At 41.8% G+C, this 24,465-nt stretch overlaps 1 protein-coding gene across 1 annotated transcript in view; it reads right to left on the bottom strand.

Annotated features, from left to right (window-relative positions):
- The window catches only part of Pappa (pappalysin 1), a 252,286-nt gene that overhangs the window by 199,258 nt on the left and 28,563 nt on the right, over positions 1-24,465 (bottom strand). Inside the window, exons 2-3 of the mRNA XM_021654123.2 lie at positions 19,504-20,566; positions 162-307 (exon numbers count right to left, since the gene is read on the bottom strand). Coding sequence (XP_021509798.1) covers positions 162-307; positions 19,504-20,566 — 1,209 coding nt within the window. The remainder of the gene's footprint in view (positions 1-161; positions 308-19,503; positions 20,567-24,465) is intronic.

Raw genomic sequence — 24,465 nt, 5'->3', positions numbered from 1 at the left:
TAGGTGGGGTAGGAGATACTAGTGTTTTGTGAATTAAGTAATTAAATGAGTTATCCCCAATACTGCTATTGCCTGCACCATTTACTTGCTGAGGTCTTCCTAACACTGAAATCCAAACTGGTGTGCTCTGAGCTCCTTCTAAAGGAACTTCTAAGACTCACCCAAGTGCATTAGGGCCTCCTTGTCCCAAGGCCAAGTTGCCACTCCTGCCAACTCCTCCTCTGAAGAGTTTGCAAAGAAAATATTGAGATGTGTTGATCCATCCAATCTAAGAATGTTCTTTAGCTCATTAACATCCAAGTAGGCTCTGAAACAGAAAAGTAAACTTGGCTGTTATCACTGTCCCCCAAAGGTAGTATTCAAACAGTAGGATATTCCCCACACGATCAGGAGTTCTTACACTGGGCACAGTAGGTAACCTCTTTGTAAACATCACATTGCATCTCTCTGAAAATGTTACATTATTCCATTTTACTGAAAGAAAAACAAATTAATTTTAGTATGAATAACTGGGTCCAGTTTTGAATCTAGATGCACTGAGAACCAATGTTCATATTTCTACAGAATGCCTAGTTTGACTAAGGAGAGGGACCCCTTAAGAGAAGCCTAAACCAAGAATACAGAGCATGAGTGAGATAATATGTACTCTAGTCTTGGCTTCTCTGTCTCATTCATTCACTATGGACCGTCTTCATTTACTTGGAAAAATGAGGAGATGCAGTAGAAGGTGTCCTTCATTTCTACATTACTCTTGTAAGGAGGCATTGTGGCTTTGTTTTATAAGATGAAAAATGTATAATTCAATGTTTTTAAATAGGCCATACAAAGATGCAGTGCTGGGGTCCAAGGCTAATGCTGGATAGCTTGGAAATGCATTCTCTTCTCACTGAGGCATCGTGCTGCCGCCCGTCGACCATTCTGCATCCTGGAAAACTGTATTTTATTATCTGTAAAATACACTCAAGATGTTGAGCTTGAGGTTGCTGTCATTAGGGTGGTCATATCTTGGAAATGAATTAACTCTTTATGTTGCAGTAGTGATCTCTTCAATGTAGGGAGAAATTTGTTGGTAAGAGAGAGGGAGGAGAGATGCTGAGAGAGAAAAATTAAAGTATAACACAAAAGCAAGAGTGACGTAAGACAGAGAGCAAGGGAGAGAGACAAAGAGAAGTCAAAACCTATCCTTGGATAGCCTCACTCACTAAAGCAGAAACACTAAGTGTAAAAGGCTGCCTCTGCTCTCTGCTTAGGTTAGTCACGTGCATAGTATTCTGTGCTCATTTTCAATGCCACTGTTTTATGGATCTTATCTGTCATCCTAGTTTTTAGGCATCCTTATGAATAGCTGACAGTTATGTTGGGTGAGGTTAGAAATGTGTTCATTTTTTTTTTTTTTGTTTACATACGCTATGTGCCATCTTCTTAAGGCATTTGAGTATAAATGCATCTCTTGGTACCTGGTTTTTAGGATAGGGTTGTGGATCTTGTGAGCTCTCAGTAAAAATTGACAGAGTTGAATTTAAATTGGCAAACATAAAAGCTAAAATAGCTAGGTCCTGGTCTAAGGTTCAGTGATTCCTAACTCAGAGGCTGCATTTGCCTCATCTCTACTCCAATCTGAAATGGATGACAGTGGCTACATGGGGGTAGGTCTCTATGAGGTCAAATGTCCATGTGATCTTCAGCTTGATGACATGTCACAAGAAAAGATTACAGGGGTAGAAATGCAGACTCATTGTGGTTAATTCCAGGGACAGCATTATAAGCTAAAATACTGACTCAAAACTGAGTGCCTTTCTCTAGGGACCCACAGCCAGCTGCTTTTACTAGAGGCCCTGTGAAGAGTTCTAATAACTCTGCCCTCTGAGATTAGAATGAGGATTGAGAAGGCCAGCATTTATTGAGTACTTGCTGTACGCCAGCATGCTGAATGCAGATGTCTCATTTCTGGTACTGTAGTGTGTAGCATGGTAAGATGGAATGCTCCCAAGCTATAACTCCAGGTTTGAATTCAGTTCTTACTATCCATGATCTGTAGGCAAGTTACTTACCTTCTTTTGCTCAAGTTTCTTTATATAGAGAACAGGAATGATAATGAAACACCATTCCTACAGTTAGTTAGTCAAAGGATTAAAGAAATGAAAATGGAAGTGGAAATGAGTCTGATAATGGCCAGCATACAGAGAACCTGGCAAAGCTTTAGCGATTATTGTGTGTATCTATCTTACAGATGAAGAAACTGTGTAGGAAGGTCACACAACTAGTGACAAGGCCAAGTGCAATTCTACGTGTGTCTAACAATCCCACCTATTTTCTCTTTTAAGCTGATCCCAGCCCCTGGGAAAAGAAAAATAATGCCGAGAGGAGAATGAGAAAGCAGAGGTGCCTGATTTTTTTTTTTTTTGTGCAACCCTTTCCACATTTTTTCTTTTCTTTTCTTTCTCTCTCTCTCTATTTTTATCTAGCCAATTCACATATTTCTCTCAAATGATCTCTCAGGCATAGAAGACATACTTTATTAGTGAAAGACACCTCTGCCCCAATACTTGAAGATGAGAAAGGTTCATGAGAGGAAGACACAGGGCAAGAGGAGACATTTTAATTGGTTGTTTATTCAGTGGTAATTGTAGAGCCAATCTTTTTAAGAGATGGTGTTCAACCTAGCCCAAAGCAGAAATGTGGGTTGTTGGATCTTCTCCCTGGCTGTTATGTGGTGTTTTCTCATTCTTTGGGAAGTGTCCATCTCCCAAAAGAGTTAGAATTTGGGGCAGCTAGCCAGGCTACTGGCCCCACTGGCCTTTCTTCTCCCCATCTCTCTTGTTGGGGAAAATCCACCCTAAGGGAAAAGTAGCTTTGTTACTAAAAGCTTTCCCTCTGTACAATGAGCTCTTCTACCAATGAAGAGCTAAGCTGGGAATCTCCCAAAGGCATCAGGGGTCTGTGTGGGTCTTTATTATCTCCATCCCCTTATATCTTAGAAATGGTGTTGCGGTTTTCAGTTTTCACTTTAGATAGTAGACAGAGGAGAAGGCTCCAGAGACAGAAAATTTAGAAAGATCGTAGTCTAGGGGCATTTACCCTGAATAAAAAAAAATGACTTGGTAGGACCCTTGGCTTTCTGTTTAGTGACTATGGAAAGATAGCAGTTACAGTTTGGATATGAGATGCACACAGGCTCTGGTGTCAACATGTGATCCTCAACTGGTGGCATTGTTTGGGAAACTGAGATGTGAGGAGACTAGTTGGAGGGAGGAGGTTACTGAGGGGGGTGCTTGAAGGTTATACCTGGTCTTGAGTCCTTTTCTTTCTTTCTGCTTTCTGTTTGCCTTTAGGTAAACAGCTCTCCTCCACCACATGTACCCACTGCCTAATGCTCTGACAAAGCAGGAGGTGGCAAAGCATCATGGATAAGTCGCCCTTTAACACAGCAGACTAACATGAATCTTTTCGAACATAATCTATTTCTGTTTGTCAGGTATATTGGTGACAGTGATAAGCAAAGAAAATAGCCTTGAACATATATTACAAATCTATCAAATTATTTAAAAAATAACATCTCACAGAGAAAAGCAATCTAACTCTAAACATTGTTTATTAACTTGCATGCTAGTATCACACAGAGATGGACAGAGAGACCCAAGTCTGTGTACAAGTTGCCTCAAGTGTACAAGTTGCCTCAAGTGCCTGCTAGCTCCAAGACAGATCAGCACCATGGTAGCACACACACAAACCAGCTTCTCTCTCTTCCTGGTCTCTTACTTCCTCCCTCTGATGTGAAGCTGGAGTTCCCTTCTGCATAGCTTTCTCGGTTTCAGCTTCCAGTGTCTCTTCTGCATTAACAAATCTCTCTCTTTTCCTTTTGCATCCTCAATCACACATAATCTCAGGGTTTCCTCACCCAGAGCCCCCTGTGTATTTTCTGATTATAGCTGTTCCTTAAGCATATCTGTTCTCTCCAGTCTTACAATATCCCCTCCTGAATTTTAATTGTGTAAAATCTTCCCTCTGTAGGAAGTCTGGCACTCCATGTATCTTATCCTGATAACTTTCAACTGTACTTCAGAGATCTGAGAAACCCTCTCATGAGTGTTCGGGAGACTAAAGACCCAGCGGGTGATACACCTAGCTCCATGATACTACGCTAAACCCAGAAGATTCTATTGATCATTGTAGGCTAACTTTACTACATTAATTAGTGTTGTGATTAACACTCCAAATTCATCATTACCAGTAGCTGAAAAATGAGGATACTGATGTTATTTTTAATTCTAACCTTTATCATTCTGTTTTGGGTTCTATTCCTATCACAAACACCCATCTCATTCATTACACTCTGGGCTTCAAACAGTTATGTTCAAAATTGTTAAAATTTCTATGGCCCTTGAAACCTTCCTCAAAAATACACAGAGAGATAGTACTTATTTGAAGGTATTGGGTGCATGTCTTTGAATCACATAGCATCAAACCAAGGTGAGCAAGCACAGGCTCAGGGAAGTGAGGTTATTTGTCTGAGATCATGTGTCACTAAGAACTTGCAGGATCTAGCCATGGATCTGGCTTAGGTGATCTTTGATTTCAGAACCTTTCTATTGGTAAGTCATGTCTCCTCTTGTTTCAGGTAGAAACAATTCCCTGTAAGACTGTGTTGCTTAGAAAGCCAATCATGGGAGAGATGGCAGCGCCCTCCCCCTATCTCCCTCGTCTGGACATCCCTACACAGAACTTGCATGAATATTTAACCACATCATATCTCACTACATATGCCTGCTGCATACCCTGTAGCTTGAGGTCTGTGTCTGTTCAATGGGCTTGTGAACTACATCACTGTTGTCCAGCTTGCAGCCTACCTAAAGCCGAATGCAGAGTAAACAACAGATGAGTATTTAAATGAGAAGAGCTATCACATCTTTCATTTAAGAAATGCTTTCCTGAACAAGTCGAAAAGCTTATACTTTTTGATTGCAAACATTTCGTAACCTCATGTTACAGGCAACAGGAGCAAGACAGTGTCTGACCACGGTCACAGGCCAGCACTCCTGCCACGTCCTCATCTTTGCCCAAACACCACTAATAGCTCAACCAACACTGTTTGGAAATGGTAATCTATACTGGAATGCCCCTGTTAAACTTAGGCCTCCTCCTCAAAAGCTGTGTTTCTTTTCTTCCTGCACATCTCATGCACCTGGATTCCACAGTGAAGGTTGTGGGTCCCCTGGAATGTCTGTTTCAGGGGGCCCAGCCCTTATTGCCACAATGCCCAGGCTTTACCCCTTTGCCAGAACTGCATTTCAAAGCCATGAGTGCAGTCCTGGAGGGAGATCAAAGCTCTCTCAACTCAACTGTCATTAGAATATTTTCTTTATGCATCTCAGTTGCTGGTTAGTGCCAACAACATATTTCCTAAATGCACTGGCCTGAGATGCTATAACTCTGTAATAATATGAATGGGAGAGCTGTCAGGGCCTGTTTTATTGAAAGACAGGCAAAAGGGAACCACATTCAAAATGCAAAACAACAACAAATCCCTTACATGAAACCATGGGAAAAATCTAGGAAAGCCTGAGCCCCTGAAGTGCTGGAAGCTCAGTCAGGACACTGGTAGACCCACTTGCCACTTTGAGGGCAGGGTGGTCGGAGTGAGGGCTTACAGGAAGCCCAGGTCAGATCTCACGTGCTCTGATTTCTCTTTGGATTCAAAAGCAGGTCACCTTTCTGCTGACCTCCTCTGTGCACAAGTGAGAGTGCTGCTCTCCTGTCCTGCTTCCCGGGCTTTTGATGGGTGCAGGCTGGCCACAGAGGATGGTGCTGGACTTGTGCAGGTGACCTCAATTTGTGCAGCATTTGTCTGAGCCGAGAGTGGGCCAAGCTAAAAACAGTTCTTTTACTTTAAAAGAAAAGGTAGCAGATGGCTATTTTAGGACAGACAGAGAGGATTTGAGTCCTTCTTCTGTGAAGAAGCCCTCTGACCTTGGACACTTTGACTCTGGATCGGTCTCTTTGACTCTCAATTTCCTCACCTGTAAAATGGAGATTATAAACTCTGACATGGACAGGAATATCTAAAATTCAGTATGATGGTGCATGAGAAAGTACCTAGAAGAGCAACCAACTCATGAAGAGGTCCCAAGATGTATTGCTTGCTTTTGAAGTCACTGGTGGAGTTCCAGCGAATTGGCCTCAGCTCCCACTGCCTATGGTTGGCATTCTGTCACTGACTCTGGCACCCATCACTCGGTCAGTGTGTCTGTCTTCCTTCCTCCCACTATGTGTCACCCCGTTTCTCCACCTCCCAGAACAAGGCTCTGTCCCAGTACTGTCCAGTTCCAAACTCCAAATGAAGTTCACCATTTCCAAGGAGCCCCGTGGATTCACGAACCACTACTTCACTTTCAGAACACACCAGACCATTTGAAAATGATTATCAAATATAAAGATCAAAGCTGCGCAAGGCAAGCCATCAAAGCAAGATAAACCTCAGAATGTTTATTGCGTCCATATTCTTGTTCCAAATAACAAGCTTTCTCCAAGCTGTGACCAGTTCTAAAACCCGAATTTTCTACTTTATCCCAAGGGCCCTAATGATCTGGAATTTATTTTCTTGCTTAGTTTCATCATTATAAATGGCTAAGTTTGCCTCTCTTCTTTATCAAGAGTCTCCCACACACAGTTCTTGGAGGGCATATTAAATTCTTGGAATCTTGAATGGTTTGCTTTTATATGGAAGTTTGACCCCTAGGCAAGAAAAATAAAACAGTAACAAAGATAATTGAAAAACTGGTTATTCTTTTATCCATTTATTGAACAAGACATTCTTTCATTAACTCCACAATTTCCTCCCTCCATTCCTGTCTGCCCTCACTCTTTCATTATTTCTCAACTTCTTTCTTTTCCATGTATCATTCATTCATTTCTACTTCCATCTATCAATATTCATTAAGATCCTATCATATACTGTGGCTGGAAACTTGTCATAAAAATATGGGAAGAGAAACAATTTACACTAAAAAATAAAGGTTTTATGAATGAAGTAAAATAAGTAGATGATAATAACAGCAACAAAAGGAACATCATAAAATAATCAATAGTACTTAGGGGGCTTCTAGCTACTAAAACATTTGATATAATTTTTAAAAAGTATCCTTTTGAAGTTTTAAAAAAATTGTAAAGTCTATTTAAGAGTCTTTTCTGTGGACATGTGAAAAAACTATGAGCAGGTGGGGTAGCTACTTTTCTTAGGTCCTCCCACTTAGAGGAGTCTCAGATAATGAGTCTTGGATGGGTGTAATGGGAAGGGTGCAAATATTTGGATTAGAAGAGGTGTTATATTTAGTCTACTGGGTGGGAGCCAGGGGAGAGTTGATCAGAACTTTGGGTTATTTTTAAAAATGAGATCAGTGTAAGTGGAGGTTCATAGTCTTCATGAGAAAAAGAAAGCGTTCAAAAGGAGGGAAAGACATGTCATTGACTATAATGCCTCTCATATCATAATAGGTAAGAATTATCACAGAATAAAAAACTCCACCTTCCAAAGGCTGCATGTTATTGAGAACTACACGGCTGCTATTTTACCATTCGGCTTTGAATGTGGATTTTTAGAAACACTTGGGTAGAAGACAAGTGTAGGAACACCTGGTTGTTAACCAGGTGTTGAGCTCACTAAGCCCAGCTGCACATACCTGATTAATGTAGCTCTTACCTCAAGGCTCAGGCCTCTCTCCCCATATCTACAAGCCATCCTGTGCTTTCTCAGTACCCAAGTCTTCTTCATATCAGCATTTATCCACATAGCTACTTTAAAAGGAAATTTCAACATGGTAGATCTGTGGCTGGCCCTGTGTACTGTCCAGTGTTGTATAACCAAAACAACCCCGCACATAGTAGATAAATGTTCACACACGCATAAACAAACAGTCCTATCCCTAATCTTTACTTAAAGTAAGACAGTATTTCCTTTAATAGTCCAAGGAGCTTAGAATTCACTAATTTTCAGAGCTGCTCCTAAGGCTTGAAGTATCCCAGGCTACATAAGAAAACACAATACCTAGAAGCATAATATTATGTTAAAAATCCTATTACAGGAATATGAAACGTTGTGTCAAAATATTGCTTTCACAACACAGCCATGGAGTTCTAGGACCCACAGCTTTAGGACCCCACCATCTAGCTTCCTTCCTGTATAACTGAAACCACACTGATAAATAGTATAGATGACCACACTGCTTTCAGTGCATAGCTCACTAATGACCCTGGGGTCTATCTTTTGCATCGAAAAACAATTAAAAAAAGGCAAATCACATGTGTTTCACAAGTTGTAGTAGCCATGATATTTTAGGTACAAGAGGTTGTTCAGAGTCTATATGCTATGGCTCTGGTTTTAGACATACTTGCCATATAGCAGATGGTAAGGCTAGCTAAATGACACCAAGTTTAGGAAGGATAAATCAAGAATTACGTCATCACCAATAGTTGTCAATAAGGCAGCATCTGGAATTTAGCCTGGACCATGGCTCCGTATGAGTCACATAATCTTGGGCAAATAACAAATGTATTTGAAGTTAGAATAATAAAAGCACAACAGTAGGTAGAGCTCTCTCTTGGTGACCTTTAACAAACCTAAGAACTCCAGATTTTTTCTTTCCTAAAACTAAATCAGAGATAGCTTTCACAGGGTCATGTGACAACAGAGTTCAAGTTTGGAGAAAGAATGAGAAAGGATACTGGAAAAATGACAATGAATGTGAAGATGTTTGAAGGTACCATTAAATTCAAACTGATTTTGGGAAAGAGGGTGCTATGTTTAGGACTTGAGAAAAAATGAAATAGAAGACATCGGACTCAGGGGATGCTAACAGGGTTTTTAACTTGTCATCTAGATAACTTCCTCCACTGGTGTGCTGAACACATTGTACCTAATTAGACATAGGAACTGGGAAATCCTTTGGAAGTAGGAACGGTCTCTTATTTTTCTCATTACATCAGTGTCCACGTGTGATTTTTATCTGTACCTTTTAAAAACATAAAATCCTTCGTTTGTACCCCACGTACCTGTCCTGTCCTAATCACCCTTAGTGTCTAGGAATCAGAACTGCAAAACCTGATTTGAGAATGTCTCAGTCTAACAAAGAATAGACCTTGAAGCTTCCCATTTTACACACAAAGAATTTTAAGTAAGAGTGGAGAAGCGTCTGACTCTATGCTGGCTGCCATGTTATTGGAAGAATCCAGTTTCCTTCTCTGTGCACAGCCTTTGTGTATGGCCAAACCACAGGCAAACTGTGTTTTTCTACCATGGATCCTCTTGGGAAAAGACTTCCCTTGTGTATCTCTTCCACCATGTGTAAGATGCTGAGACATTTTATGTTTCTGTGTTGTCACAGTCACTGATGCCCTCTATAGCCATAAAAAAAGTTCAGCAGTCAGAAGTCAAGCTTAAGGTTAAGGGCTGCGGTTGGCTGTCTGAACTCACAAAAGGCTGGAATCATAAGCACCAGAAACTTAAAATGGAGAAAGTGTTCTTCCTGCTGTTTTACTACAACAACCCAGTGCACAGAAAAGAAAAAGACTGAGATGCAGAGTATGAAGGACAAAGAGGATGCTCTCCTGAATAGGGAGAAGCCAGCTTGTGCCATTTAGTCAAACAAATCTATGAGGAAAAGGCCTCTCTGTTTACACTTTAGCTCACTAGACTGCTGTTTACAGAAAGTGAGAGCAAAAGTGTGAAGGTTCACTCCAAGGTGGAAGGAAATGCCCAGTGGTGAACTTGGAGGATCAAGCTTAGCTACAGTTCAGGACAGAGCTCCCCACTAAAATGAAATATGTTGTTGTCTGTAGGTCCAGCATTCCCTCACAGCTTCATGGGCTGTGTTTCCTAACTGGAAGGGAATTTGACAGTGTTGAGGCTGTCATGAGCTGTCAGTGTCACCAGTGGATGGAGAAAGAGAAATGAGCATGCTGAGTTTGCCAAACTTAGGATGGAAAATCCCCAACAGTCTCCGAGTGAGGCCTTTGAAAGGGCATCCAGTATTCCTATCTGTCTAGGGAACTGTAGATAGGAATGTACTTTGCATCTAGAAAAGGGGTGAGAGAAGGATGCCCTCAGCTCCTGGCATATCAGGAAGCTCCTCAGTGCTGGGATGCCTGTGACCAGGAGGCAGCTGGCAGGGTTTGGTTCTGGCAACACGATGGCCGCTTTTCTGGTCTCCAGTTCCTTGACTCCCCAGTTTTCAGTGAGCCCCAAGATGGGCCCCAGACATGCTTTTTTCCTTAGAAGTTACAATGTTACAAGTATACAGTCCTAGTCTGGCATGCTGCTTATCTCTCCAGAAGAATACATTAGCATTTAGTATGCATAAAGCTCTTAGAATTTAAAGACAAAGTCTAAAAAAATATGAAACTCATAGCAGCTAAAATCAAAGGGAAGCAGTGATGGATTCGAATGTCTCTGCCTCTTATTCCCGCCTTGAAATTCTAGTAAGAGGTTTTCATAATTGAGAGGCAGGTGACTGGAATCTGAAGGGAACACATCAGGTTTCCCAGGGAAGGGAAATTCCCAAGCAACAGCGGGAAGACCATTGTTATCTGCTGTGCTCATGTCATACCAGCATTTCATCACATCTAAACCACCGAGTGAAGCAGACTGTTACTTCTATCACTGATTTTGCAAAGGAGACAACTACACAGAGCTATAACCGCACTGTATAACTGGTTGGTAGAAGTACACTCTAAAAGGACTTGGTCTCCAAACTTGCTGTTCCCATGGTTTACTGTCTTGAGCTCCCTGCTCACCTAATGTTTCAGTCCGGGATAGTCTTTTATCGCCCTGTATGCTGCTCTCAATGACTACAATGATGCAGGGTATTCTCAGGTGGAAACTCTGACTGGAGGTGAATTTTACTCAGTTAAAAAGCTTCAAGAAAACTCAATATTAAATTAGAGAAAATTAAACCAGGCATACCACTGTGCCTGCTCATGTTTGTTGTGTTTCAACATTGAAGCAATCATGGTCAAAACAGCTAGTAACTTCCAACAAACTGGCATGTGCCTCTTTATGATTATTGCCAACACTGCATGGAATGGTTTGTGAGGCAATATGTCTTCTAATACAGCTAGACATTTTGGGTAATTGTCAAATAAACCAGCGTACAAACTCAAGAAGTTTGATGTAAGTGATGTGGTCTTTACATAACAGCACCAGTTCCGTGGCCAGTCCTTAAAAGAAAATATTTTAAGAATGACAATAGTCTGGGTAAATGCTCTCGGTTTGTATACTGCAGTTTGTTCCAGTCTTTGATAAGAGCCTGTAGGAATGCAGTCTCTGTGAAATAAGTACTGATGGCGGGTAGTACTGTCTATGTGTGCACAGAGGAAAGGAGACAAATAACACATCCAGTGCCTACAATGTGCCAGACTAGAAAACAAGTGTCTCACACTAGTGGCTTTATTTATGCTTTAGGAGATGCCACAGGATAGCTGTTATCACCCAGTTTTAACAGATGAGAAACCACCAGCTCTTACTGAACAACAAGCCAAGGTCAGGGAGCTAGTGCTGAGTGAGCCAAGATTCAAACCCTGGTCAGTCTCCAACATGCATATTTTTTCCACTACACCAGCCCTGACTCCTGTTATTGCTGTAATGAATATTAGTCATGTTAAATAAACCCTGATATTCTGATTATAAGATTCCAAGCAATTTCTCTTACAGGATTACTGGGAAAGAATGAACAAAGTTACTGAAGAAAAAAAAAAAAAACAAGAAAACAATATCCCTTTTTATCTGCTTGCTGGTTAACTCTTCCCAGGACCTCTGTAATATTACTTTTATATGACCCTCATGGTCAAATAAAATAATATGTGATGTGTGCCATCAGATATTATTTCTTTCAGTAGATGTGAAAATCGAGACTCAGAGTTTAAGAGACTGGCCCAAGACTACATAGCTAGGAAATTGCCCAGCCAAGGACACAATGTGTTTCCCCTGAATTTTTATTTCTTCTTAAGGCATGCTGATTCTTTGATGCACAACGGAGGAACAAATTGTGGCATCTGCATGTGTGGAGTCTCAACTAGACTTAGTTTTTTTCTTGCTCTCTGCTTCCATTTTTTCCATTTTAACTACCCTACTGCACAGCCTGTTTTTTCTCCCCATGACGACTTTTCTCTAGTTGCTAAGACTGACTACGCTGTGAAACTCTTTTGTCCTTGCCACATGGTGAAAATTTCCCTAACTTCTCAAAACACTTGTGTTTCTTGCATTTCTCAGAAGTCATAGGAACTTATGGTCATTGTGCTTCCATTGGAAATTTTACTCTACTTTCTTGACCAATGCTAGAATGGCTGTAATAAAATGCCATTAAACTGTATACACACTCCAGTAAAAACAGGGGAGTCTATTGTGAAACCCTGAAGCATTCTTCATTGTGCTCTGGATAGTAAAGGTGTCTTAACAAAATATGGATGATGAGTGGGAAAATATGTTTGCTAGATAAAAGCTTTTCAAGCTTCCAGCTATCAACTTCTAAGACATTGGGGCAGTTGGTAGTGGGATGGTTGAGGGACGGAAATGGCATGGGAGTAGGGAGAAAACTCCTGGGCAGTTTTTAGTCCCAGATCAGGCCTCTGCTTCTGGTAGGGCTGGGCTCTGCCCGCCCTCCTTTGCTACTTGGGCTCCTTGTGCTCAGCAAGAAGGAGCCACAATAAGAGGACCTGCCCTGTGTCTTTAAGTTCTGACAGCCCTTGACTCTGTAACAGCTGTGTCAGGCTGAGAGTTTCTACAGAGTAAGAAGAGCACAGTTCAGAAGACCATCCAAGAAACAAAACTAACAGACAAATCTTTTAATGGGACTCAGAAAGGACCAGAACACATTGCAATGAGGTCACTTCAAGACTTAACTCATCTTGTGAGATCTCTAGCTATGTTGACTTGACTTTAAAAGGTAACAAAAATCCAGGAGAATGCCCTTGTTACATCCAGTAATAATAATAGCAAGAGAGCAAAGAAGGGACAGAGGAGGTAGTTTATCCAGTAACATAGTTATTAACAAATATTGGGAAAAGAGTTAAATCCATAAAATGTATTTTTAAAAATCTGGGCATGGGAATATATCCTTGTAATCCCAGTGATGGGGATGAAGGGACAGGTACATCCCTGCATCTCACTGACCAACCTATTTAGACTACTTCGTGAGTTCCAGATCAGTGTGAGACTTTGTCTCAAACACAAAACTTTTTATATGGTTCCTGAGAAATGACACCTAAAGCTGTCCTCTACCCTTCACATGCTCATTTATCTTCACACACATAGGAACTCTCACACACACTATAAAAGAAACATATACACACCCACCACCCATTTTCTCAAACCGCAAATGCACACACACACCACCAGCACCACAACAATCATCAAGCATACACACATATTCATACATCTCACATACACGCACACATGAGGCCAAAAACCATTTCCCTATGAGCCAAAAGTGGCAGGATAGTTGCTTTGCTCCATTCAGTTTACATGAACAGATATGCATGGATGCTGGTGTAATTTACCTGCTGACGCTGTAGCCAGTGAGGTGGGATGGGGAAGCTGGTGTTCCAAAGAAGGTTATCAGTAAGTTGCTACATCATTATCTCCTAGGGAGACAACTAAAATGCAAAACGTTAGTTGCCTACCTGGATTATCTCCACATTGGGAAAAATGACTGTGGCTCACTTTTGATGCCTATCTCTGACTGACTGGTCACGTAGAAAGGCTAGCCATGCTTCCACAGAATAGATGACCACACTTTAGTATACTAGGGTATTCCCTCATAATAGTGAACTCTCTTCTTCTCAAGGCCAAGTGTCTTGCACTAGCCATATTACACTGCTCCTCACCCCTCACTATTCTAGCCTCCTCTTTCAACACCCTCAGTAGACTGTCATTATCATTATGTCTTACTGAGAAAACACAGTGCCAATACTCCCCTGATCACTTTAATGTAACCACAGAAACATAAAGAAACTCATTTACAAACTTGCTATTTTATTACTTTTTAAAACTCAAGCTCTTGAGAAAATGGCAAGAAGGTTAAAAGGACAGAAGGTGGCATAACTCTGTGTCTGACCAGAGCAATAGCGAGAAGCTGGGTCAGGAAGCAAGTTCTTCTTAGGCTTCACCACTTAAAGAATGGTTTGCAAGCCTTATTTATTTTTATTTTGTGGGGCCTTTGGGGTTAGGCTCAACCATCTCAGAGAATGATGCTCCTCAGATAGTTATCATTTTTATGTCCTCTATAGCTGCTTTATGGTGACTAAGTGATTTCATATAATATACGCATCCCTGAGATCATACCCCAGAGAACTGTAAGAGTTTCAATCTGTTCAAAGCTGGCACTTCTCCAATAAAGTCTGACAATTTTCTCAGCTTCATTACTGGTGAATCTTATTTTTTTGTAAGAAGAAACTGAGGAAATGCTAAGTAAATAATCAGCATAATGAAACACTGCCAGTCAAGATGGACTATCTATGAACTGTTTCATACCAGTGCAGGCAAGAGGACCTAGTCCCCCTCCTTAGATTTAACCCATAAGAAGTGAAGTTACCAAGTGGGTGTCCTAGTAAGGGGAACAAGGGCTGTCTTTGACATGAACTCAGAGGCCAACTCTTTGATCACTTGCCCCTGAGAGGTGTGTGTGTGTGTGTGGGGGGGGCAGCCTTGCCAAGCCACAGAGGAAGACAATGCAGCCAGTTCTGATGAGACCTGATAGGCTAAAGTCAGATAGAAGGGGAGAAGGACCTCCCCTCTTAGTGGACTAGGGGAGGAGCATAGGCAGAAAAGAGGGAGGGAGGGCAGTACTGGGAAAAGACAAGGGAGGGGGCCACAGCCAGGATACAAATTGAATAAATGATAACAAATAATACATAAATAAAAATTTAAAAAAAAGAAATAAAAAGCTATTACTTGGAAACTGTGAGACAGATCTGCCATTTCCCTATCATTTGAGAGGCATTCTATTATCATATCAAGTCCTAATTACTACCAATTGTACAGGTATTAGTTTGTGCCGTTTGCAGAATAATCTTCTCTTTTTTATAGTAACATAATGATTGAAAGTTAGGTTCTGCAATGCCAGTAGGTGTTATAATAGCTGATAGAAGGAAAAGTCTTCAAACATGTTGCTTAGTTGTGAACTCTGAGTTACCAGTGTGGCAGGTTACGCTCATTGGAGTGCAACAGTTGTATGGATGTTATGGGAGCAAATAACTACTTTCTGAAGACCATCCTCTAGGACAAAGTGCCAGACTGATACTGTATACCTGGCTAAGACCTCAAGGTTGTGCAGCTCATAGGCTGTAGGGATGAACCTCCTCTTGCTATTTTGCTAAGCTGACATAATATCTAACTGTTCTCCAAATCTGTATCTTTCTACCCTTAGACTTGTGTAGCTGTAGAACCTCACTGGAGAAGCTTCTTTGTGCATTGGAAGGGATTTAATGCAGAATTCATAATTGGCCAAAGTTCAAATAATTGTTTATGGAGTGCTCAACCACAAATGGGAGATCTACATCACACCCTTCCCACTAAGGTTTAGGGATCTTCACAGAAGAGGAGGGGAGATCTTAAGAGCCAGAGGTCACGGAAGACCAAAGTGAAACTGTTTCCTAAACATCACAGGGTGCTTGCACTCATGGACTCACAGCAGCTGCGGTTGCCCTCTTGTGCATGGGCTGGAGATGAGCCCTGACCCTGGCTGAGGAGCCATTAACAGTTGAATAAATTTTGGGGAGTGGAGAGTTAGCTTTCTTTAATGGTTTGTACTGTGTTAGGTCAACCACACTCCAGTGAATGGCATCCATGAGTGCACGGCCAGCACAGATTACACTCTGCACCCTGTGGGTTATATTAAAGAAGAAAGAAGAAAAAGTTGGGAAGGGATGGAATATAGGTTTGGGAGAAGTTAAGGGGATGAGTGGTTAGGAAATAGTGAATATGTTCAAAATACATTGCAAGCATATGTTAAATTCTCAAAGAAATAGTAAGAGCCTTAGAAAATAGAGAAGAGGAAAACTGGTTCAGCATTTAAAAGCACTTGCTTTTTGAGATTATCTGAGTTCAGTTCCTAGATATCTATGGGAGAGGGCTGATAACTGTTTGAGGTTTTATGCATTTAGGGGATCTGATGCCCACTTCTGTCTCCTGTGGACACACACACACACACACACACACACACAATCATGTTGATAATAATAACAGCAATAATAATAAAATAAATTTAATGTTTAAAAAATCAGAGATAGAAAAGCATTAATAATAGTCATATGAAAAGAGATGATGGAGAGGAAAGGAGATAGATGAAAAGAAAACATAAGACAAGGCGGGGGGGGTGAGTATCCTGGAGGAGTTGTTGTTTGTTTTGTTTTGTTTTGTTTTTTTCTTTTTACCTAGTGCTGTATTAAAACTCATTTTAGCAACAGCAACCTGATTGTCATGGCTTCTATTCCAGGCACCTCCCTGCTTTTTCCCCTTTATTCCCTCTCTCTTTTCTTCTTTGCATCCCCCTTCCTCCTTCCTCCCATTTGTTCAAAGCCACAATGTGAGTATTTCTCTGAAACCTTCCACAGGTTTCTCTGTGCACACAGGAGAACTGACTCCAGCAGAACCCAATACCCCAGCTGAGTCAGGACGACACAGGCCTGGTGAGGCTGACCCTGGGCACCCAGTTTTCCCAGGCAGCAAACAAAGAGAGCCTGGCTTGAATGGTCACACAGCTGGCACATGGCCATGCACAGAGGCTTTTGGAATCTGCTGCTGTTGTCTGCTGATTTTAACTTATCTGGAACCCAGGACCCAGTGATCCCTGTATGCCAGTGTGGGACTCTGAAAAGGCCAGTTAACGTTGGTTCTGAATCAGTCATAACCATCAGACTTCTCCCAAAGCTTTGTAAAAGCTACCCTGCCTACTATCCCATCCTTTAATGCTCCCTAATTGTTCCTCGGCTGTAAACATAGTCCCATCCTACGGCTTTAGAGTTAGTAAGCCTTGGTTTGAGTTCAAGTCTTCCACACATTAGCAGGATGACTTTAAATGTATCCATTCCTCTTTCCAAATCTGGAATTTCTTTAAGCACATTAAGGTTGGGGTACCTGACTCTCAGCCCTGGGCTGATGTAAAATAACGATTTGACACATGAGTCTACGAATGGTTAGTTGCATGGATGACTCTCTGCTATACTCACTCTCCTTTCCACAGACTCTGCCTTTGAACGTAGGTGTTTCATGTAAGGCTTAGTAGAACACTTACACTCTTCACAGAAGACCTACATTTTCAACTTCACGATTTTACATTTTATGCTTTCCATTTCCATGATTCAGTGATGACTTTACTGAATCATGCGTATTGAACTCTCTAAATGCCCAATTTTCCCCATCATTCATACGAACATACTAGCTCCCAACCTGTCTCTTTTCACAGGTTTTTTCCTGACTCAAATGCGAGCAGAAGTGACCTGGACAGGACTATATACACTAAATCTTCCTTTGTATGCTGCGTGAGTCTAAGCAAGTGAGTGCCCAGGAGCCCCCTGTGTGCCAACCGGCTGAGCTGCGGTGCTCTCTGAGTTGCTGCCAGGGAGGACATTCTTTTGCCAGAATCCTCATTTCTCTGTACATAGGTATTTTGCCTGTGCAAGGGAGGCACTTGCTCTTTGCAGAGAGACAAAGAAGTGTCAGCAGAAAACCTGCATAGATCTGCAAATGTGTTGAAGCCATCAGCAAGTCCAGGGTCCTGTGTGTTGGAGAGAATGGAAAAGTTCCCCACGAACCTGAGAAAAACAGGAAAGTGGTTGTTGACACTTTCCCTGACTTCAAACTGAAGGTCCCACATGAAATGTAAGTTATGCTCTTTCATGTTGGGATTGCTGGTTTTAGTCAATAGCCAGGGCAGACTCAGAGAAGGATTTGGGCAGCAGACCTCTTTTCTTCTTGCTTCTCATGAGTAATACAAGAGATATTTCCTCTTCCTGCAATGTCTTTCTTTCTCAATCTAGTCTCTGAACAGTGTCAAAATTATACCTATTCTTTGTATATACATGCTGTGTGTTTGTGTGTGTATATCCATCATCTCATGTATCTACCTTTGTGTTGTAGCAAGAAAAACTACAAACTTTTTTTTTAGCATAGATACTAAGTACACTGCATATTCATTATCCACATTAGATTTTTGGAGATCCTCTGTTGTGCTTCCCATTATGTCTGCTTTTGGAGACTTTGGTGAATTTCCACTTGTCCCAGGGAACTCTCCAGGACACTTTCAAATCTTTAGGTGTGTGCTTTGCATGCTACTTCCTAACTACAACACCCTTTCCTTAGATAAATATTGAGATCTGCTAATGGACCAGCCACGGGTGGAGAGAGACAGCATTTGGTATGCTTTCTCTCTGACCTCTGCAAACTTGAAAATCACTTTCCTTTTACAGATGTATAAAGAGCCTCTAAGAGGTCACAGAGAGAGGAAATGGGAGAGCTGAGATCTGAACCCAAGGTGCCTGTTCCTAATTGACCCCTGATCTACCAGCTCAGCACTCGCAGAACCAGATCTGACAGTGGAAGATTTCTGCATCATTTTGTCGAGCACAACAGCCACAAACCCATGTAGTAACTGGGTAACAAAACAGTTGACTTCTACCTTTTGTAGTTTTATTTACTTGTGTATCCGTGTGTTTGTGGGTGTGTGCATGTGTGTGTGTGTGTTTTGTGTGTGTGCATGTGTGTATGTGTGTGTGCATATGTGTATGTGTGTGTGCACCTGTGTGCGTGCATGTGTTTGTGTGTATGTGTGTGTGTGCATGTGTATAAGTGGTGTTAAAGACTGAACCAGAGCCTTGTACTAGCTAGGGAAGTGCTCTACCACTGAGCTATAAACCTACCCCTCTTTCTATTTTGAGATAAGGTCTCACAGACTTAAACTCCTTCTATAGCGCAGGCATTTCTTGAAATTAAAATTTTCCTGTCTGTCTCTCTGAAGTAGTTGAGATTAAAGGTAGAATTATCAGGTGCTTCAGGTTTTATTTATTTATAAAGTAAAAGTAACAAGTACAAATGTAGAAGTATAAAATAATAAATGAAAATATAAAACAAAAGTAGTTCTATTTACTTCTAATTGAGTTAAATTTCAGCAGCAGCCTATGGCCAGAAGCTCCTGGATTGGTTTGGACAGATGTAGCCAACACACGTGCAGTACAGCAGCTATTCTCATGCAGTGCATGTTACCCAGCCCTGTGTCTGGGAGGACAGGATTGTGAGGTCTTCTTCAGGGTCAACAGTAAGCACTTGGCAAGTAGTCTCGTAAAAGGGTATGTATGTTTATAGTCCCCTTGATAACCTTAATAATGAACTTGCCTTGGCCACAAGACTGCTGCACAAACTGGAAAAATGTCATAAACCCCCAGGGAACTTAGGTGTCGTATCTATCAAATAGGAACAACATAATCAGCTTTCAACTGGACATTTGCCTAAGAAAGTCTTACCTGTGTGGAGAGTCAGGGTCAAAGCATGTCTTCGTGACATCAGTGATGTCTGGGTCACAGCACTCTCCACCATCATAATTAAATCTTTCATAGTTGCAGTCCATGTCACACACACCATTCTGTTGCTTCTTCATGAATGCGGGGTAGCGCAGCTGGCGGCAGTCCCCACCATCATGGCCGGTCAGTGTATGGTTGCATTCAGGGTCACATTTTTCATCTCCAATCTTGCTGATGTCACAGTTGGCTAGGATAAGGCGGTGGCGCAGAGAGGAACTGTTGACTTCCAATACATCCAGCTCCCAGGAGATGTTGTAGTGCTGGAAGGCCTCAGCCAGCTGTTGGTGTTGGAAGTCAATCTGCTGCTGGCTCACAGTTGGGTCCTCATGCTCATCGTCATAGACGTTGACCACACGGTAGCGCACCACTTTGGGCCGACGGAAACTTGGGAGCTGATTGTAACTGGAGATGACTTCTGTGCTGTCGCACAGCGTCTGCCCACAAAGAGGGGGCTCCAAACTGGTGTCCAACAGGAAACCGTGGGCAGTGCTGACTTCCACCTGGGGGATATTGGCATCCTTCATGGGAGACCAAGCGCGCTTCACATTGTCCCAGTTCTCTTGGAGGAGGATCTGAGGTAGAGGAGTGTGGAGGCCTCTGGTTTCCATGTCAGACAGTATCTCTCGCTGTGTCCTGGCTACCTTCCATAGACTGAAGTGTTCAATGTGGCCCCGGAAGTTGTGATTCAGAGCACTGCCCCCCAACATGAGCACTTTACACTTCTGGGTCAGAGGGCTGAATATGCCACCTACTTGCTCCCCGGAGGTGGCCACCTGGGCCCCATTCATATACAGCTTCATCAGCCGCCCATCGTAGGTTGCAGCTAGGTACACCCACTGACCGGGGAGGTAGCTGCGATGGGCATCAATGGTGGTCACTTTCCTGGCCCGGTCCGTCTTCAAGGAGAAAAAGTAGCGTGGGTCTCTGTTGCCTTGATCACTGGTGGTGTGAATGCCCACGACCCATCCTCGGTCACGCGAGGTATAAGAACATTTGTCATACAGCCCTATGTGGGCCCAAAAGAGAAAGATGAATAAATAAAACGTGGAGGTAGATGCAGGTAAGCTATTTTTTCTCTGATAAATTTCATATCAGGGTATTCTAGAATAGTTGTTTTCAGGAACCTCTCTGAGACCCCCTGGCTCCTGATCTTAGAACCTCTGAGGAACACCCCTAGGGCATGCTAAGAGCCAGAGGAACTAACAGGGCAGAGGGTTAGATTTGTCAGCACCTTACGGAAAATGAGCACATGAGGTTTTACTCTTTTTATTTTGAACAGGGAGCATGCAAGAAAGCTTCTGTTAGAAGAATGGACATTTCACCTATCAAAAAAAAAAATAAAACATGATAATAAAACCTGAAAATTACTGGTTTTACAAAAGTACTGTGTGGAGAAGTATACTTTCAATTTCGGAGGCTATTTCAAGTGAAGGGTAACATGAAAGGTGGCGAAGAAGCAGTTAGAGATGATTAGGAATGGAAGATGCATATTTAGAAATATTATTTCTAAGGCCATCACCATAACTTTGAGCGTATAACTGCTGTTAGCAGTCAGTGAATGGTCTGAAGAATGGAATTATGGAAACAGTGGCCCCAGAAGAGTAAAAGGCAAGGGCTGGAATACCAGTGGTTTCATCTCTAATGTGAGTCTTGATTAGCCCTGGCATGCATAGCTGAACTGGAAAGATTTTGGAAGATGACTGCCTCTAACTCCTTCAACTTTATCAGTGGTGAGGAAACAAAGACAGAGGACAGAAGACATTTGTGGGTTATACAGAATGACTTACAAATTTCTCAAGAACAAAATGCACTCCCCGTTCTATAATGTGTGTGTGTGTGTGTACAAATTTGTATATGCCCTTTTAAGTATGAACTCTACTAATTCTGCTAAGCTCTTTATTTACATTAGCTTATCAAACTCTCACAACATTCATGGCAGCGTTAGTTCGTTTCTAATTTAAGCAATGATGATGATGAAGACTAAAAGAAGTGAAAAGACGAGTATGCGGTCAGCTGGTTGCTATGTGACCTTGAAGTTTACTGTACAGTGTGCGAGTTGCATAACACCCCAACACTAACACTACCAAGAACTTGGGCTTTGTCATCTACCAAAGAAAATCAGAGGTAGTTCTGACAAGGTTTAGTTGGTCTTTATAGACATTTAAAGACAAGTGTCTTTCTGTAAAGATCATGTAGAAACTCCCATAAGCAGCTCAACAGATTTCCCATGCATCTGCTTATCTTTGTACTCACCAGTCCCACATCCCCCAGTCATTCTGGAATGTACCCACTGTACCTTGGCACAGGCAAAGCTCCTGGATGATAACAGTATTTGCTAATTACATGTGTATTTTAAGTGTCAGCTGTCGTATGAAGCCAGGTGAGAAGAGAAAGAAAAAGAGACAGGAACGAACAGATGATGTTCATTTTGGAAGGACAGTCTCTACTCTCACTGGAGAATCACTGCGGTCACTGTAACTCTCAGTGTGCATCTGCCATTAATGCTCATCAAATGAACGTGGAGAGTGTCCAGCAAAATCAATAGAGGAGGCCCACACAATCTTTCCTTCTTTGTGGGCACTGGGACCTTAGCATCTGTGCAAATGTCTATGTTAGCATCTGACATGGCCAGCATTTTGGCAGAGGATCTAAGCTCACCCACTTATTTCTTCCCACTCATAACATTTTCAGGCACTAGACAAAAGTCTCCTAACTGTCATTCCACTTCTACCATCTGGGTGACATTGGCAGTGTCATAAATGCGGCTGGATCTTTTTTGAATAAAGTTTTGTATCATGTAGTCAATCCATATCTTATTATATTTATTCTAGACTTCTGAGTGACTAACACACAGAGCGCTTCTACAAAGGGAGCACTCTTTAATAGCTCTGAGTGTGGGCCATCTCTCCACTCTATTCATTTTGTTTTCAGGGGGGAACATTGAAACTCTCACTCTGGAGTTGCCTGTATCCATCATGTTGTTCTTTCTCTATGAAACTGGATGGTTGTGGAGGACAGTGACCACATTTGGTCATGTCTGCAACCTTGTCCAGCCTCCTGTTACAGTAGGCACCCAGTTTGTGTCCCATGAGTGAGCACAGTTGTGTATCAGTCAAAACAGAGTATGAAAAAAAAAAAAAAAAAGAAAGTGGTTTTAAAGACAAACAGAATTTAAGGCACTAATTTATGTCTCATTTGCTAAAGGACAAAGAAAATCAGAGGACAGATGTGTCTCTACTGTGAAGAAAGGGGGAGGATCTTTGGGACCAGGGTAACCTGTTTTGACTCATGATGACAGCAATTACAGGCCATATGTTTGGAACAAAATCACTTCATCTCTGTGGATCTTGATTCCCTCATCTGTATCTCTCTTTAAATATGTTGTCCTCCTTAAAGGACATAATGGGCATAATATCCTTCACACACACACACACACACACACACACACACACAGAGGCTATCCAAACAAAAGTTTGTTTTTAAGATGTTGAAGAGACTCGGAGTAAATTAAAAGTGAAAGAGTAGGAAATACTTGGAAACAAAATACAAAGGGGCCAGAGAAAGAAGGCATATGACAAGATACAGAATTAAAAAAAAAAACACTTAGAAATTCTATATTTCCACCAGCCTACACAATATTAAGAGACTACATATCAAAAGTCACTTCCCCACTGACCCTCTCCAAAGGCAAAGAGCTGCCTTCACATTTGGAATGAATATCCCAGAGCTCCTGTCTTACTGTCCACTTAGAATGTCAGTAGGATCAGAGACACCTTTCACCATCACCATATTTGTGTCCCCCTTACCTCTTAGCTCAGTGTCTCCCTCTTTTACATTTAATTTTTCCCTTATTATTCCATAAAAAATTAAGAGTCTTCTGATAGGAAACAGGATACCCCTCCCTCTCTCTTCTTTCTTCCCTTTTTATTTTAGCAGGGGCTCTTGGTCTCTGCACTTTCAATTGCTTTGGGAAAGAAGACTGCACTGTTATCAGTGTAAAATGTTCACACCTGTAGGAGTTCCTACCTTCAGAAAAGTCCTGGGCGTGGAGCCGTGGCGCATCCCTGATGCTGCCATACAAATGTATAGAGGAAGAGCTGGCTTGTCCCAAGAGGCAAGGAGGAAAGGCAAAGAGTGATTTTCAGTGGCTCCAGGGGGAAAGGTAGTAAAGAAAATGAGAGCTTTGAAGCAGGAGTCTTAGAAGCTCAGATGGAAATATTTACCTGGAGTGTAATTTGGTGAAAGGAAGTCACTGGGCTTTCTAGAGTTGAGATACAGACGTGGGGGTGGGAGTCAATTTGTATGTGAAAAATCATTTAATTGAAGTCATCTTCCAGGAAACTGGATGGGAAGCACTCCTGTACTGCATCAACACAGGACCAAGCCTTGATATCAGATATCTGGCTTATTGTGCCAAGTAACCTTGTCTGCAAGGAGACATAGCACCCTCATCATGCTACTAGAGCGTGTTGCCCTTTTCTGTAAAGGGGGTTTTGAAGTGAGGTAATCCTCTGCTAAAATTCAAGAGCCTGTTTGTTCACTGTTTGAATGGTCCCTCATGTGTAGGTGTCTTATTGTCATTCTCAATTCTTGTGTGCTTAGATTTCCTCTTTCTGTGTCACTTCAAGCAGGACCCAAAATCGGTATCCTCTGGAGAACCCAAGGAGCACCCATATAACTCCACACTGTACTTTCTCGCAATTGTTCAGCGAGATAGAGACATAGTTTAAAAAAATAGTGAAAGTCTGTCTTAAGCTAGCCATCTGTGTGGAACTGGAGGATAGTCTCAACAGACATATCCCTATATGACAAGGCAGAAAGCCAAACACAATTCTGCATACAATCTGCATATAATTAACATACACCTGCTAAATGTTGTAAGCCCACAGAAGCAGACAATGAAAG

Source organism: Meriones unguiculatus, chromosome 3 (assembly GCF_030254825.1).
Source record: "Meriones unguiculatus strain TT.TT164.6M chromosome 3, Bangor_MerUng_6.1, whole genome shotgun sequence".
NCBI lineage: Eukaryota > Metazoa > Chordata > Mammalia > Rodentia > Muridae > Meriones > Meriones unguiculatus.
Note: the sequence above shows the minus strand (reverse complement) of the source record. Positions and strands in the feature narration are given on the sequence as shown.